General features: G+C 53.5%; 1 protein-coding gene across 1 annotated transcript in view; it reads left to right on the top strand.

Annotated features, from left to right (window-relative positions):
* The window catches only part of CPT1A (carnitine palmitoyltransferase 1A (liver)), a 43,273-nt gene that overhangs the window by 22,584 nt on the left and 6,696 nt on the right, over positions 1–13,993 (top strand). The window contains 3 exon segments of the mRNA NM_001129805.1: positions 3,435–3,551; positions 5,951–6,115; positions 13,199–13,333. Coding sequence (NP_001123277.1) covers positions 3,435–3,551; positions 5,951–6,115; positions 13,199–13,333 — 417 coding nt within the window.

Consider the following 13,993-nt stretch of genomic DNA (forward strand, 5'->3'; position numbering starts at 1 on the left):
GCCCTGCCGCCTTTTAAAATGTTTTAAATTTCATTACTCTCTGCACCGTTTGATCAGTTTGGCATGAAAAGTTGAGTGAAGGTTTTGTCTTAACTCACCCATCAGGTTCTTGTTTAAGGGGATGGCTGAACTCTAGGCTTATGAACCGTGGCATTGACCGAGAAAGACAAATGTTAGGTGGTATCGCTTAGAGGTGGAGTCTAAAGAATTATGCAAATGAATCTGTATACAAAACAGAAAAAGACTTGTGGGCATAGGAAGCAAACTTGATAGTTACCAAAGGGGAGAGGGCAGCGGGAGTTGGGGGAGCCAGGGTAACTTAGACATGTGGGATTAACAGGTGCAAACTACTCTACACAAAACAGATAAGCGACAAGGATTTACCGTATACACAGGAAACTATATTCAGTATCTTATAAGCTATCATCTGAAAAAATATATATATATAACGAAATCTCCTTGCTCTGCACCTGGAACTGATGCAATAATGTGAATCAGCTGTTCGTCAATTAAAAAAACCCAAAAAAACCTTAAAACCGAAAATCAGTAGACTTGCCTGCTGTAGAAACTCTGTGTTATTCTTTTGATGAGAATTACGGTAACTCTGTTGAAGGAACAAGCCCCTTTGAGAGTCATACGGAACTTGCAGCATTTCTGCTTGCTTTATTGTGCTGCTGCTTTCGTAAATAGACAGGAACAGGGTGACCCACTGTCACCGCCCGTGTGGGGGACACATCCCCGTGACGGCGGGCCGATCACCTCCCGCCTGCGGGGCGTGGAGCCCGGGTCCTGTGCCTGAAATCCGACTGTGTGGTAAACCTGGGCAGACACCCACTGGGGCACGTCCGTGACCCTTGCCCCACTTTCCGTCGTCTCCCCTCTGGTTCGGGTCTTGGCAAAACCTAATCTGCTGGTTCCTTCGACCAACGAGGTTTCCTGTGTGGGGCTAAAGGATAAAGAGGAAAAGAAAATTGCTCCCATCTGTAAAAAGCGGGTGTGCTTTTAAGAGAGTTATCTGTGATAAAAGCAGCCAAGCATCAGAAAGGCTTGTCACCACCCTGGACGTGGCTGCTGCCGACAAAGGCTTGGAGATCCTTTCAGCTGAAAATCTAGCAAAGATCAAACCCCCTTTGGCACCTCTGGACATAACGAGATGCCTCGAATGTCTTTGCTCTGTGTAATGCTCCAGGCCTGGTACCACCCTGTGCCAAGGACTCTGAGCCATAAATGCCTGAGCGTGGTTCCTTGGTCAGGGAGAAAGACTGAATCCTAGCAGTCCGGACTGCACAGCATGCGTTTACCAAGTAGAAAAACCTGCTGGATGTTGACAAGGTCAGGCTTATTTTTTCAGTACCCTGGATAAGATCAGAGGAAAGGGGTTTAGTCTTAGAGCAGGGTGACCAGTGGAAGTGGTGATGTTTAACTGTCAACTGCCCAGTGACAGAAAGGCCGTGGCTCCAGGGGTGGGAGAGGCGCTCGGATGCTCCCCGCACGGATGGGAACTGACCCACGGTCTTGCGACCAAGGCCCATGGGAGGGCAGTACGGGGATGCTTTGCCATGCTGATGTTCAGTCGGGACGGACTTTATAGGGGCTCTGATGCAGAGCAGGTGCCTGTAGGCTGGCTCCTCCACCTGCTCAGGTCTGCAGAATGCCACCTGCACGGGCGTGTAGCCCCCTCCTCATTCCCCCATCTGACAGTGTCACCACCTCACCTTGGGTGGTTGTTATTTGCTGTTTGGTTTTATTGGTTTTGTTTTGCTTCCCCCACTGGAACATAAGCTCCCTGCATGCAGGGCGTCCTTTTTAAAAAATATTTTCATTGAAGTTCCCGTTGTGGTAAAGTGGAAGTCCATGGGACTAGTGTCCATGAGGACAAAGGTTCGATCCCAGGCCTCAATCAGTGGGTCAGGGATCCGGTGTTGCCATGAGCTCTGGTGTAGGTCGAAGACTCAACTCGGATCCCACATGGCTGTGGCTGTGTCGTAGGCCCGCAGCTGCAGCTCCATTTCCACCCAAAGTCTGGAAACTACCATATGCCGTGAGTGTGGCCCTAAAAAAATTTTTATTATTTGTTATAGAGGGTGTAATTCACACACCATAAAATTCACCCTCTTAAAGTGTCCAGTCCAGTGATTTTTGTGTATTTACGAGGTGCTTGTTTCTCCATTACCAGCTGTCTAATTCCGGGACTTCTCATCACCCTGTGAAGAAATGCCCTCTGCCTATGGCCTGAGTTCTCAATAAGCACTAATCTGCTTTCCGTCTCTGCCAGTTTGCCTGTTCGGGCCAGTTCATGGCAAAGAATCACACAGTCCTTGGTCGCCTGTGTCTGGCTGATGTTTTCAGGGTTCACCTAGGTTGCACTGTTGTTGTGGTATCGCACTCCTTTTTATGGCTGTGTAGTATTCCTCCATAGGATTCGGCCACATTTAGTGTATCTGTTCATCATTGATGGACATCTGATTCTTTCCTTTTTTGGGGGGGGGGCATGCCCAAGGCATGTAAAAGACAGATCCCAGGCCAGGGATCAAACATTCAGTCAATACCATTGAATACATTGGCTTGGGTTTGCCTGCCAATGAAGAGAATACAACTGTACCTGTGCCAGGTCCTGCTCTGTGAGGCCTGTGAACTCGACTCTTCGCCCCCGAGGCCATTTTCCCGTCTATGCAAGTGGGAGTGATGATTGCTGCCTTCCAGGCTGGATGGATGTATCCAGCAGGGGGGACCCAGAGGGCACTGGCTCACTGCCAGGACCTGGGAGCAGGCCCCGAGTGACTTTATGTGTGTCAGACACTTGGCTTGGGTCCTAGCTCTGCTCCTTATCAGCTGCAAGCTGTTGAACCTCTGCAGCTCCTTTTTCTTTTTTTGCTTTTTAGGGCCACATGCGAAGCATATGGGAATTCCCAGGCTAGGGGTCTAAAAGGAGCTGCAGCTGCCAGCCTACACCACAGCCACAGCAATGCGGGATCCTTAACCCACTGAGCGAGGCCAAGGATCGAACCTGAAGCCTCATGGATCCTGGTTGGGTTCATTACTGATGAGCCACAACGGGAACCCCAGGTCCTTTTTTCTTGCCCCTGAAATAAGAGATAAGAATACATCACTCGGGAGTTCCCTGATGGCCTAGCGATGAAAGGATCCGGCGTTGTCACTGCTGTGCCGTGGGTTTGATCCCTGGTCCCAGAACTTCTGCACGCCTTGTATGTGGCTGGGGAAAAAAAAAAAAAAATCTCATTAGGTGTCTGCAAAGAGCATGTGAAGCGCCCTGCATACTGTGAGCGGGTACCGTGCGTGGCTGTTGCTGAGTCCTGACGGTAGCTCTAGAAAGACCGAGGCCTGGTCTGCTTTGGGAGGTCAGGTGTGTTTAAGCTGACCCTGTGGGTGGGATGCTCTCTCACCTCACCGACACGTCTCTTTATTTTTGACAGTATGTCATGTCCATCGACAGCTTTCAGCTGGGTTATGAGGAGGACGGCCACTGTAAAGGGGACACCAACCCCAACATTCCATACCCCACCCGGCTGCAGTGGGACATCCCGGAGGAGGTAGGTCCCAGGTAGCGGACGGACGCTCATTCCCTGGGGAGGGCGTTGTCCAGCGGCCCTTCCTGCGCGGCCACCCGCTCGGGGGAAGACCACCAAGGCCAAGGCCGCGTATCTGTCTGGGGGGCTCTTATGGGGGCTGAGGGCTGCTCCAGCTGTTGCCGTGGAAGCCCCCCCCACCCCGCCCCAAATATTTCTTCTCCCATTGAAAGCGTTTGGCTAAGATTGTCAGCGAGATCCCAGGCTCACCCTTGGCTGGATGTCAGCCTGAAAAAGTAGGAACTGCAGTCCCTTCCGTCGGAGCGGACATGCTCGAAATCACGCATCTGTCGTTTCTCTCCCTCGGCGTGTTCTCCGGCCCTCTCAGGAAGGACTCTTAGGGTTGGAATTACCAAACGCTAGCCGATCGAAGCCAAGCGGGGATGCCTAGGGCCTGAGAAGTCGAGTTCCGTGGGGGAAATAGGGGGTCGAGGACTGCTGGATTTCCAGCTCTGTCTTTGCATCCAGCCCGAGCCCTGGGGGCTGGTGTGTGTTCCTTAGAGAGGCGTAGCCTCGGCTCAAGTGTGGTTTAGGGTCCTTAGAGCTGACCGAGTCGCTTCCCATGTATGAAACAAATTTCTCCTGCTGTGGTGTGGTGAGGTCTCTAATGCCCTGGGAGCGCCGGGATGCAGGTTCCCTCCCCAGCCTGGCCCAGTGGGTTAAGATCCGGTGTCGCCATAGCTGCAGTGCAGGTCGAAGCTGTGGCTCAGATCTGATACCTGGCCCAGAAATTCCAGATGCTGCAGGCTGCCAAAAAAAAAAAAAAATTGTTGTAATGGATTTTATTTTTTAGAACAGTTCTGGGTTCATAGAAGAATTTTTTTTTTTTTTTTTTGTCTTTTTGCTATTTCTTTGGGCCGCTTCCGCGGCATATGGAGGTTCCCAGGCTAGGGGTCTCATCGGAGCTGTAGCCACTGGCCTACGCCAGAGCCACAGCAACGCGGGATCCGAGCCGCGTCTGCAACCTACACCCCAGCTCACGGCAACGCCGGATTGTTAACCCACTGAGCAAGAGCAGGGACCGAACCCGCAACCTCATGGTTCCTAGTCGGATTCGTTAACCACTGTGCCACGATGGGAACTCCAGAATTTTTTTATATGTTTAAAAAATTGGGGCTGGGGGACGTTCCTGTGGTGGCTTAGTGATAACAAACCCGATTAGTATTCATGAGGATGCGGGTTCAATCCCTGGCCCAACTTAGTGGGTTAAGGATTCAACATTGCTGTGAGCTGTGGTGTAGGTGGCAGGCACAGCTCAGATCTGGCTGTGGTTGTGGTGTAGGCAGGCAGCTATAGCTCCAGTTCGACCCCTAGCCTGGGACCTTCCCTAGGGTTTGGCCCTAAAAAGAAAAAAAAAAAAGTTCCTCCATGTTAACTTCACGCCTGAGGACTCCTCTCCGTTGTGTGGTTGTACCACAGTTCATTTCCTTTTTTTTTTTTTTTTGGCCACTGCCTGCAGCTTGATGTGGGATCTCCGTTCCCAGACCAGGGATGGAACTCCAGCTGCAGCGGTGAAAGTGCTGAGTCCTCACCACTAGACCACTGGGGAACTCCCATCCATTTTCTTTTTTTTTTTTTTTTTTTTTTTTGTCTTTTTGCCATTTCTTGGGCCGCTCCTGCGGCATGTGGAGGTTCCCAGGCTAGGGGTCTAATTGGAGCCGTAGCTGCCAACCTACACCACAACCACAGCAATGCAGGATCCGAGCCGCGTCTGCGACCTACACCACAGCTCACGGCAACGCCGGATCCTTAACCCACTGAGCAAGGGCAGGGGTCGAACCCGCAACCTCATGGTTCCTAGTCGGATTCGTTAACCACTGCGCCACAACGGGAACTCCCCCATTTTCTTTTTAAAATTAGTTCCTCGATGGCCACAGCCTGGAGCAACAATAGATCTCACAAAACAATACCCGAGACTGTGTGAAGTGGCTTTGGGGTCCCAGTGGGACCCAGGAGTTCCTCCTCCTTGGACCACCCCACCGCTCTCAAAGGGCCCGGGGAGGGGGTGCTGCATGGCTGGTTTACTGCCATTCTTAGATTAGAAAGATTGAAAAAGGGAGTTCCCTGGTGGTCTGGTGGTTAGGGCTTGGCGCTTTCACTGCTGGAGCCCGGGTTGAATCCCTGATGCTGGGAACTGAGGTCCCAAGTCAAGCCGCTCACGTCATGAGCATCAATGAATGAATGAATTGAAAATAATGAAGTTTGATTCCTTTGTAGGAAGGATGGGTAACACTCGAGAAGACGTGCTGTATCTCCGGGCACCAGCGCGGTGAGCTGCGCTGAAAGCCAGCCTGCCGTTTTCTTTCGAGGAGGCGTCTGTGCTTCCCCTGCCGTCCGCTAAGCCCTTCTCTCCTTTTCGCCAGTGTCAGGAGGTGATAGAGACTTCCCTGAGCTGCGCCAACCTTCTGGCGGACGACGTGGATTTCCATTCCTTTCCGTTCACCACTTTCGGTAAAGGGCTGATCAAGAAATGCAGAACCAGCCCGGACGCCTTCGTGCAGCTCGCCCTCCAGCTGGCTCATTACAAGGTGAGACCCGAGGCCGATTGCCCAGCAGGCGGGGAGGACCCGTCGAAGGAGCAGGCGCCTGGCCCCGTCTGGAGCCTCCCATCCTGGACGGCATGTGTGTCCAGCAGAAGCCCCAGGGCAGCAGGAGAGCGAGAGCATGGGGGGCGGGAGCCAAGGGAGGTCTCGTCCACGCAGTGGGAATTAAACCTTTCCGCCACCAGCCCTAGAGTCGGTAAAGCGGAAGTTCTCAGGGCAGATGACTGGGTGTTTCTGAGCTTTGACGTCGTCTTCCGAAAAAGGGGGTGTGGCAGCCCTCGGAGGTGCTCCGGGACGGAGGGGGTCCCTGGAGGTGCAGAAGCTCACGGTGTTTCCACCACCCCCTCTGGGCAGCAGGCACCTTCTGGCTTGCACGTGACGACAACCCCACTGGAGGCACAGCCAAGCCTCAGAAGGACCTAAGCGTCAGAGAGAGCATGCCACCCCAAGAGGGCACCCACAGTTTCCAGGGGCAGCGGAAGTCCTTGTGGCATTGGCTCAAGATATGCCATGTTTTTAGTGGAGAACTTGTGTTTTAATACTTGAATTGTGTGCACGGATGCAGTACAGGGTCCCTGGATGACACTTCTGCCGTTGGGAGTGGCGCTTTGTGCCAGGCGCTGGTCCAGGTGCTTTGCACACGTCACTCTCACAGTTCCCTCGAGTTTGGTTGGGAGGGGGCACTCTTGTCGGCCCATTTTACAGGGAGAAAACTGAGGTTCACAGAGTCAACCTGACTTGCCAAGATGACGCTGGAGCACGTGGCAGGGGAGGATCCAGGTGGCAGCTTCAGAGTCTGCACCTGCAGGTTCGACTCTGTAATTCAGGTCAGGAAGTTAGACGCTGAATAGCAAAAGAGGCAGTGTTAGATCAATGAGGGCTGACGGGCCTCAGTTGTCCTTGAGTCTAATACGGCTCTTAATAAAAATGATCCGTCTGCAATGCTTTCTTTCCTAAATAACACCTTCCCTGAAATGCACGAACCAGAAGCAATTGGAGAGAAGCCCAGTCATTGTGGGAGAAGTTAACTTTGGCAGGTCGAGTGGGTATAAGATATAACAGAATTGAGGTATTGGGTCTTAGGATTCATCATCCTGATTTTTAAAATTGATAAGCAAATACGTATGCAGGATTAGGATGATAAAAGATGGTGACGAGAGGCCATGGCACAGTGGGTTAAGAGTCCCACTGCAGCAGCTTGGGTTGATGCAGAGGCATGGGTTCAATCCCCGGTCCAGCGCCATGGATTAAAGGGTCTGGCATTGCCACAGCTGCAGCTCGGATTCGGTCCCTGGCACAGGAACTCCATATGCCACGAGTGTGGCCATAAAAGGAAAAAAAACAGTGGTGACACTTCAGATACAGAGATGATTTTACTAAAAGAATCCCAGGTTCCATAGAAATATCTTTGAAAATCCTTTTGCTTTTTTGTCTTTTTGCCTTTTCTAGGGCCGCTCTTGTGGCACATGGAGGTTCCCAGGCTAGGGGTCGAATAGGAGCTGTAGCCACTGGCCTACACCACAGCCACAGCAACGTGGGATCCAAGCCGCGTCTGCGACCCACACCACAGCCCACAGCAACACCAGATCCCCAACCCACTGAGCAAAGCCAGGGACCGAACCCGCAACCCATCGTTCCTAGTCGGATTCGCCAACCACTGAGCCACGACGGGCACTCCTGAAAACCTTGACAAAGGGATGATTGTCTTTAAAGTCAGCCGCAGACAAGGTAGACAGCCTGAGAAGGTCAGTGCGTGTGGATGACAGAGGTAGTCAGAGCTGCCCACCTGCCAGTGTGAGCTGGCTCGAGGCAGCTTTGTGGCTTTGAGGCGTGGGCGGCTGCAGAGGCTTCAGGAAGGAAGAAAGCTGCCTGATGGCCTCCCAGAACCAGCCTCACTGTGGCCATGACGGTGGACGGCCTGCCTGGTGCCAGGCTAAGCATTGCAGGAGCTGGTTAACCCTCACAGCAGCCCCAAGCAGGGCACTCTCTCATCTCCACCTATACTCCAGCAGGTGAGGTATCCTGTCTGCAGTCTGGCAAGGCTGAGCTTGGAGCTGGGCAGGCTCGTTGGAGAACGCGTGTCCTCAATCACTGTGACACAGCTTGAGCTGACAGGTGCACGAGAAACAGAAGCCCCAAACCAATCCTGCTCACGAAGGCAAATGCAAAAAAATCTCAATGAGGAGTTCCTGTCGTGGCGCAGTGGTTAACGAATCTGACTAGGAACCATGAGGTTGTGGGTTCGGTCCCTGCCCTTGCTCAGTGGGTTAACGATCTGGCATTGCCATGAGCTGTGGTGTAGGTTGCAGACGTGGCTCGGATCCCGCGTTGCTGTGGCTCTGGCGTAGGCCAGTGGCTACAGCTCCGATGAGACCCCTAGCCTGGGAACCTCCATATGCTGCGGGAGCGTCCCAAGAAATAGCTAAAAAGACCAAAAAAAAAAAAAAAATCTCAATGAGATTATAGCAGATACCATCTACCAGCGTAGGACAAGTGTAATCACCAGCAGTCGTTAATACCAGTGGCAGGAGGATTTGGTATTAGTAAAGCTGATTATAGATTAGGAGCTCCCGTCATGGCGCAGTGGAAATGAATCCGACTAGGAACCATGAGGTTGTGGGTTCTATTCCTGGCTTCGCTCTGTGGGCTGAGTGTCCGGCGTTGCCGTGAGCTGTGGTGTGGGTTGCAGACGTGGCTCAGATCTGGCGTTGCTGTGGCTGTGGTGTAGGCCGGAGGCAACAGCTCCAATTAGACCCCTAGCCTGGGAACCTCCGTATGCCATGGGTGCGGCCCAGAAAAAAAAAAAGAAAAAAAAAAAAGACTAATGATAGATTAAATTATTTTACTAGAGCAGAGAAGAAACCAGTCATTCTGACAGATACTAACAAGGCATTCAAATGTCACATCCTTTATTAACTTTCAGTAATAGGAGCTATTTCTTGGGAGTTCCCTGGTGGTTCAGTGGGTTAAGGACTTGGTGTTGTCACCACTGTGATGCACGTTTGATCCCTGGCCTGGGAACTTCAGCAGCTGCAGGTGAGGTCAAAAAAAAAAAAAAAAAAAAAAAAAAAAAGCTGTTTCCTTAAATCTCATCCTGTGCCAGTAGTCAGTGTCTTACTCAAATGCGAAAGGGAGAGGCAGCCCCATTAAAATAGGGAGGAGGAGGCTGCCTCCAGCACCTCCTCTGTCCTTGACTATCTTCCTTATAAGAGCAGGGAGTGCAGCCGACAGGATAACTGGGCAGCGGGAGCATGTGCACATCTGCCCAGAAAATGGAGCAGCAGAAGAGCCGATACGATTAAGAAGCATATTCCAGGGATGAGGATGTGGGTTCGAGCCCTGGCCCCGCTCAGTGGGTTAAGGATCCAACGTTGCCGTGAGCTGGGGTGTAGGTTGCAGACGCGGCTCGGATCCCGCATTGCTGTGGCTGTGGTGTAGGCCAGCGGCTACAGCTCCAATTGGACCCCTAGCCTGGGAACTTCCACATGCCGTGGGAGCAGCCCCAAAAATGGCAAAAAAGACAAAAAAAAAAAAAAAAGAAAAGAAACAACTACAGCTTCATCCTTTGTCCTCCCCTACACCAGATCCTCATTCAGCCCTCCGTCTGTCAGGAATGATCGAAATGATCGCAAGTGACCAGAGGGACCCATTCAGAGGTTCCTTCCTGCGCGTGGCTTGGAGGTCAGCTCTGTGAGGGGTAGGGTTCGTTGTGGAGGTAACACTCCGACCCATCTCCTCCCTGGGGCTAGAGGGCTTCCCAAGGCCTCTGCACACATCCAGATGTTCCGGGTGGCCTTGGGGATCTGTTCCAGGCTTCTACATCCTCTTCTGTGCCCCGGACCCCTTGGGCAGTCTGAGAAAACCTTGGGGACCCCTTCTCAGAATAATGTCTATAAAGCATGAGATGAAATACCCGGCGTTATTACAAAGGGAACCAGTTAGTGAGCATGCAGGTGTCGGAATATTAAGCATCAGTTTGTGGTACAGGAGATTTAACACTTTATGCCCTGAATTTCAAATAGCAGGTCTAGTAACTGCTGTCATTGTGAAGTCGTGATAAGCTTAGATGCTACTTTGAGATATTGCAACAACCGTCATTTGTTGTGAAAATAGCTGTAATTTGTCCGTTCAGAGTCACAGGCACTGCTCATAGTTACTGTGATTTGTTGCCTGTGCATCTTCTTTTTTTTTTTTTTTTTTTTTCCCTTTTTTGGCTGCACTCGCGGTATGTGGGAAGTTCCTGGGCTATGGATCGAATCCGAACTGCAGCTGTGGCAATGCCAGATCCTTAATCCACTGTGCCAGGCCAGGGATCGAACTGGTGCCGTCACAGAGATAAGCCGAGTCATTAACCCATTGCATCACAGCAGGAACTCCCTGCTGCCTGTGCTTCTAAGTGCTGTATTTCACTTTGCGGTTGGTGGAACTTAAAAATCATGTATGTCTGCCCTCCAAGTTTACACATCCCGAAGACTAGCGACTGTAGAGCTGGTCCCTGTGCTGACCTTCTCTCATGCTGGCCTGGTCCTCATTCCCTCTGCTTTTGACACACTGGCCTCTTCGCTGCTCTTGAAAATACCAGGCCCAGTTCTGCCCCAGGCCCTTTGCACTTGCTCTGTGCCAGCAGGTGCTGCCTCCCAGACTGAGACCCAGGGTTCGTAGGTCTCTGCTTAAGTGCCACCATCTCCTCCTCCCCATCACATTCTTCCCTTTCTGTGCATTCTTTCTTTCTTTGTTTTTTTTTTTTTTTTTTGGCCAGGGATCGAACGCACACCACAGCAATGAGCAGAGGTACAGCAGTGACAACACCAGGTCCCTAACCCCTGAGCCACCAGGGAGCTCCCTGGTCTGTCTTGGCCACTGACTGTATCCCAGTGTGAGGAATGTGACAGCCACCAGAAAGAGGCGCCCGTAAACATATAGAGAACGCCTGATTTCGTGACGACACCAGGCGGTGGTCAGAATTTCAGTCTAGAGCGCTTGGCTTTCCCCTTGGGGGTCGTATTCATTTCTCGCTTGGAAAGTTGAGGCGAGAAATCCTCCGTGTGCCCCCGACCCGAACAGGTAGCTGCGGGGCAGCAAGCCGCGTGTGTGACAGCTTTGTGTTCTCACGCCGTGTGTGTTAACGTCTCTGTCTCTTGACCCCCGTTCGTCAGAACCTGGAGATGTTGTGGCAGTGGCGAGGGCCGCTCTCCCGGTGGTGGCGGCCCGTCGTGGCAGGTTAGGCGCGGCTGCAGGCGTAACCCGGCTTGGCTGGGAGAGGGGTCTGAGCAGACTAATATTCGGTGCCTTGGCCACGAGGGCTGTTAGATGATCTTTTTTTAAAGCTCGGGTGTAATGCATGAGGTGCTGCTCACGCACACACTTACAGTTTGATGTGGGAAGGTTGGCTTCGAATAAATCATTGCATCGTATTCCCCGACCTAACCCGTATTAAAGGGCTAAAACGCCACATCTGTCCCCTGCTCCCTCCACGCTCCGCACTGCCTCGCGATGAGCCCCTTGGGACGCCGCCCCCCCCCGCCCCGTAGTAAGTTCCCCTCCTGTAGGAGTCCCCCCCTCCCATAGGCATTTTTGTCCAATGACCTGGGAACCCCTGCTGACCGCGACAGAGTGAGGAGTTAGAACCCCTCGGCCCCCATCCAAGGGGCCTTTGGTGACCGGTGTATCAAAGGATGGGTACTGTAAGCTGGCGTTGGGGGCACAGGGGAACACCAGAGCCTGGGGTGGCACTCGCAGACCCCGTGGCCAGCTGGCTTCGTCACTGCTCCTGCAGGATGATGGAAACAGCCCCTGTGACATCACCCCGACCAGCCTGGGGGGCAGGAGAGAGCCCGCAAGGCTCCTCACTGACCTGGACCGCACGCCGTACACGGGACGTCCTGCCTCGCCTTCTCCAGAATTTACTTAACAACAGGGACCTGCTGCAGGGTGTTGTCTGTTGCCCTGGGGCCACCAGGACCTGGATGCCCAGAGGGGTGGTTTTCTGGTCAGGAATAAGCCAGGTCCTCAAACTGCCGCTCATCCTTTCCCGTCTCCGTGCGGAACCTGTGGTCTTCGAGCTGGTGGTTTCCTCCCACAGCCCAGGAGTGGGCGGCCCTGGCCCCGTGGCCCTGGCCTCTTGCATCGCTGCTGCCCTTCCTGGGCTGTCCTCGTATCACCCACAGGGTCTCAGCTGCAGGTGCCTCCAGCTCTTCCTGTCTGATGATCCGTCTCCCCTCTGATCCCTGACACCAACGCTCCTGGACCCCATCCGGGCTCCACACCCCCTCCCTCCGCCCGTCTTGCCGCCTTTTTTCCCTCTGGGCACATGTTCCACCCCGATCTGGCCCCAAGCACAGCAGAACCACCGCAACCACCAAGCCCCCATTCCGTCCAGGTGTCCACTGGCTTTGCTTCTGCTGGAGGGAGGCCCCAAGTCCCTGGGTCAGCTGTTTTAATTCATGAGCCCTGACGCTGGTGGCCGCACACCACCCACCCTCTCCGCCCCCAGAGCCTGTTTCACGCCCCGTCTGACTCCCCGCACTCCTCCCCCAGCCTCAGTCTCAGTAGACTGGACTTTCTTATTTCCCGGAAAAAAGAGAATGTTGGAGAGAGACCTCCGCCTGCTCCCCCACAGCACCTGCCACCCCCCCACCCGCAGCTGCTCCTCCTGCGTTATCGCCTTCCTGTCTCTGCCGCAGGCTCCGGCCACCCACCCACTTCTCCCCCACCTGGAGAAGGACATTCCTGGCCTGTCCCCTCTCGGAAGTTAAATAATTTCCTCCTCTTGGATGCAGCTCTCTTGGTCCTGTACCGAATTCCTTCCAGGACCTCGTTTGTAGTCGGTGAAACTCAGGAAGTTGGGTCGTGGCACCCGCTGCCTCTGGATGTGGAAACCGCTCCTCATCCTTTTCAAAGCTAATGCCGTTTCCACCTGCCTGCTGCATCAGCCCGTGTAAAAACTGACACTGACTAAAACCCATAGCTGAGGTCTGCTTTTCCTTGCTGACCGTAACCGACCCCCGCATAGGCTTTAGCGTTTGTCAACGCGCCCCGCCTTGTGCTCACACCTTTTTCCTTCCCCAGGACATGGGGAAGTTTTCCCTCACCTACGAGGCCTCCATGACCCGGCTCTTCCGAGAGGGGAGGACTGAGACCGTGCGTTCCTGCACCACCGAGTCGTGCAACTTCGTGCTGGCCATGGTGGACCCCACCCAGCCGGTACGTGCCACCCAGCCGCAGGGCCGTGCTTCTCACCGGACGCCTCCTGGGGTTGACACGCTGGCGTCCCTAGTAAATCTCGCGTGTCCCTTCCCCGGGGCGTCCGTGTCCAGCCTGTCCTTCCCGCCACCCCTCTTGAGGGGACAGAAAGCATGAGAAGGTAATGGTCGGGACGGACACAAAGGCTCATGTCTGTGTCTCATTCTGTAACGTCTACAAATCAGATGACCTTCCTGAGAGTCTGTGACTCAGAACAGGACACAGCCAGCAAATGAGGGGGTGGGACGTGGGTACCGCAGAGCAGCAGGGGGAGCATCCTCGGGAGCCTTCTGCTCGGGGTTCCGGAAGCTCCGCGGGCAAGCTCAGCGATCCAGGTTGCTCTGCGCTGCCGTTGACCATCCTGGCAGTGGCCGGTGACATGTTATCCACTCATTTTCGTAGATAAAGGAACAGAGACCCAGAGTTCCCATTGTGGCTCAGCGATAACGAACCCAACTAGTATCCATGAGAACGTGGGTTCGATCCCTGGCCTCACTCGGTGGGCTAAGAATCCAGTGTTGCCGTGAGCTGTGGTGTGGGTCGCAGATGTGGCTTAGATCTGGTGTTGCGGTGGCTGGGGTGTAGGCCGGCAGCTGCAGCTCGCTAGCCTGGGAATTTCCA

The sequence above is a fragment of the Sus scrofa genome, chromosome 2 (assembly GCF_000003025.6).
Source record: "Sus scrofa isolate TJ Tabasco breed Duroc chromosome 2, Sscrofa11.1, whole genome shotgun sequence".
NCBI lineage: Eukaryota > Metazoa > Chordata > Mammalia > Artiodactyla > Suidae > Sus > Sus scrofa.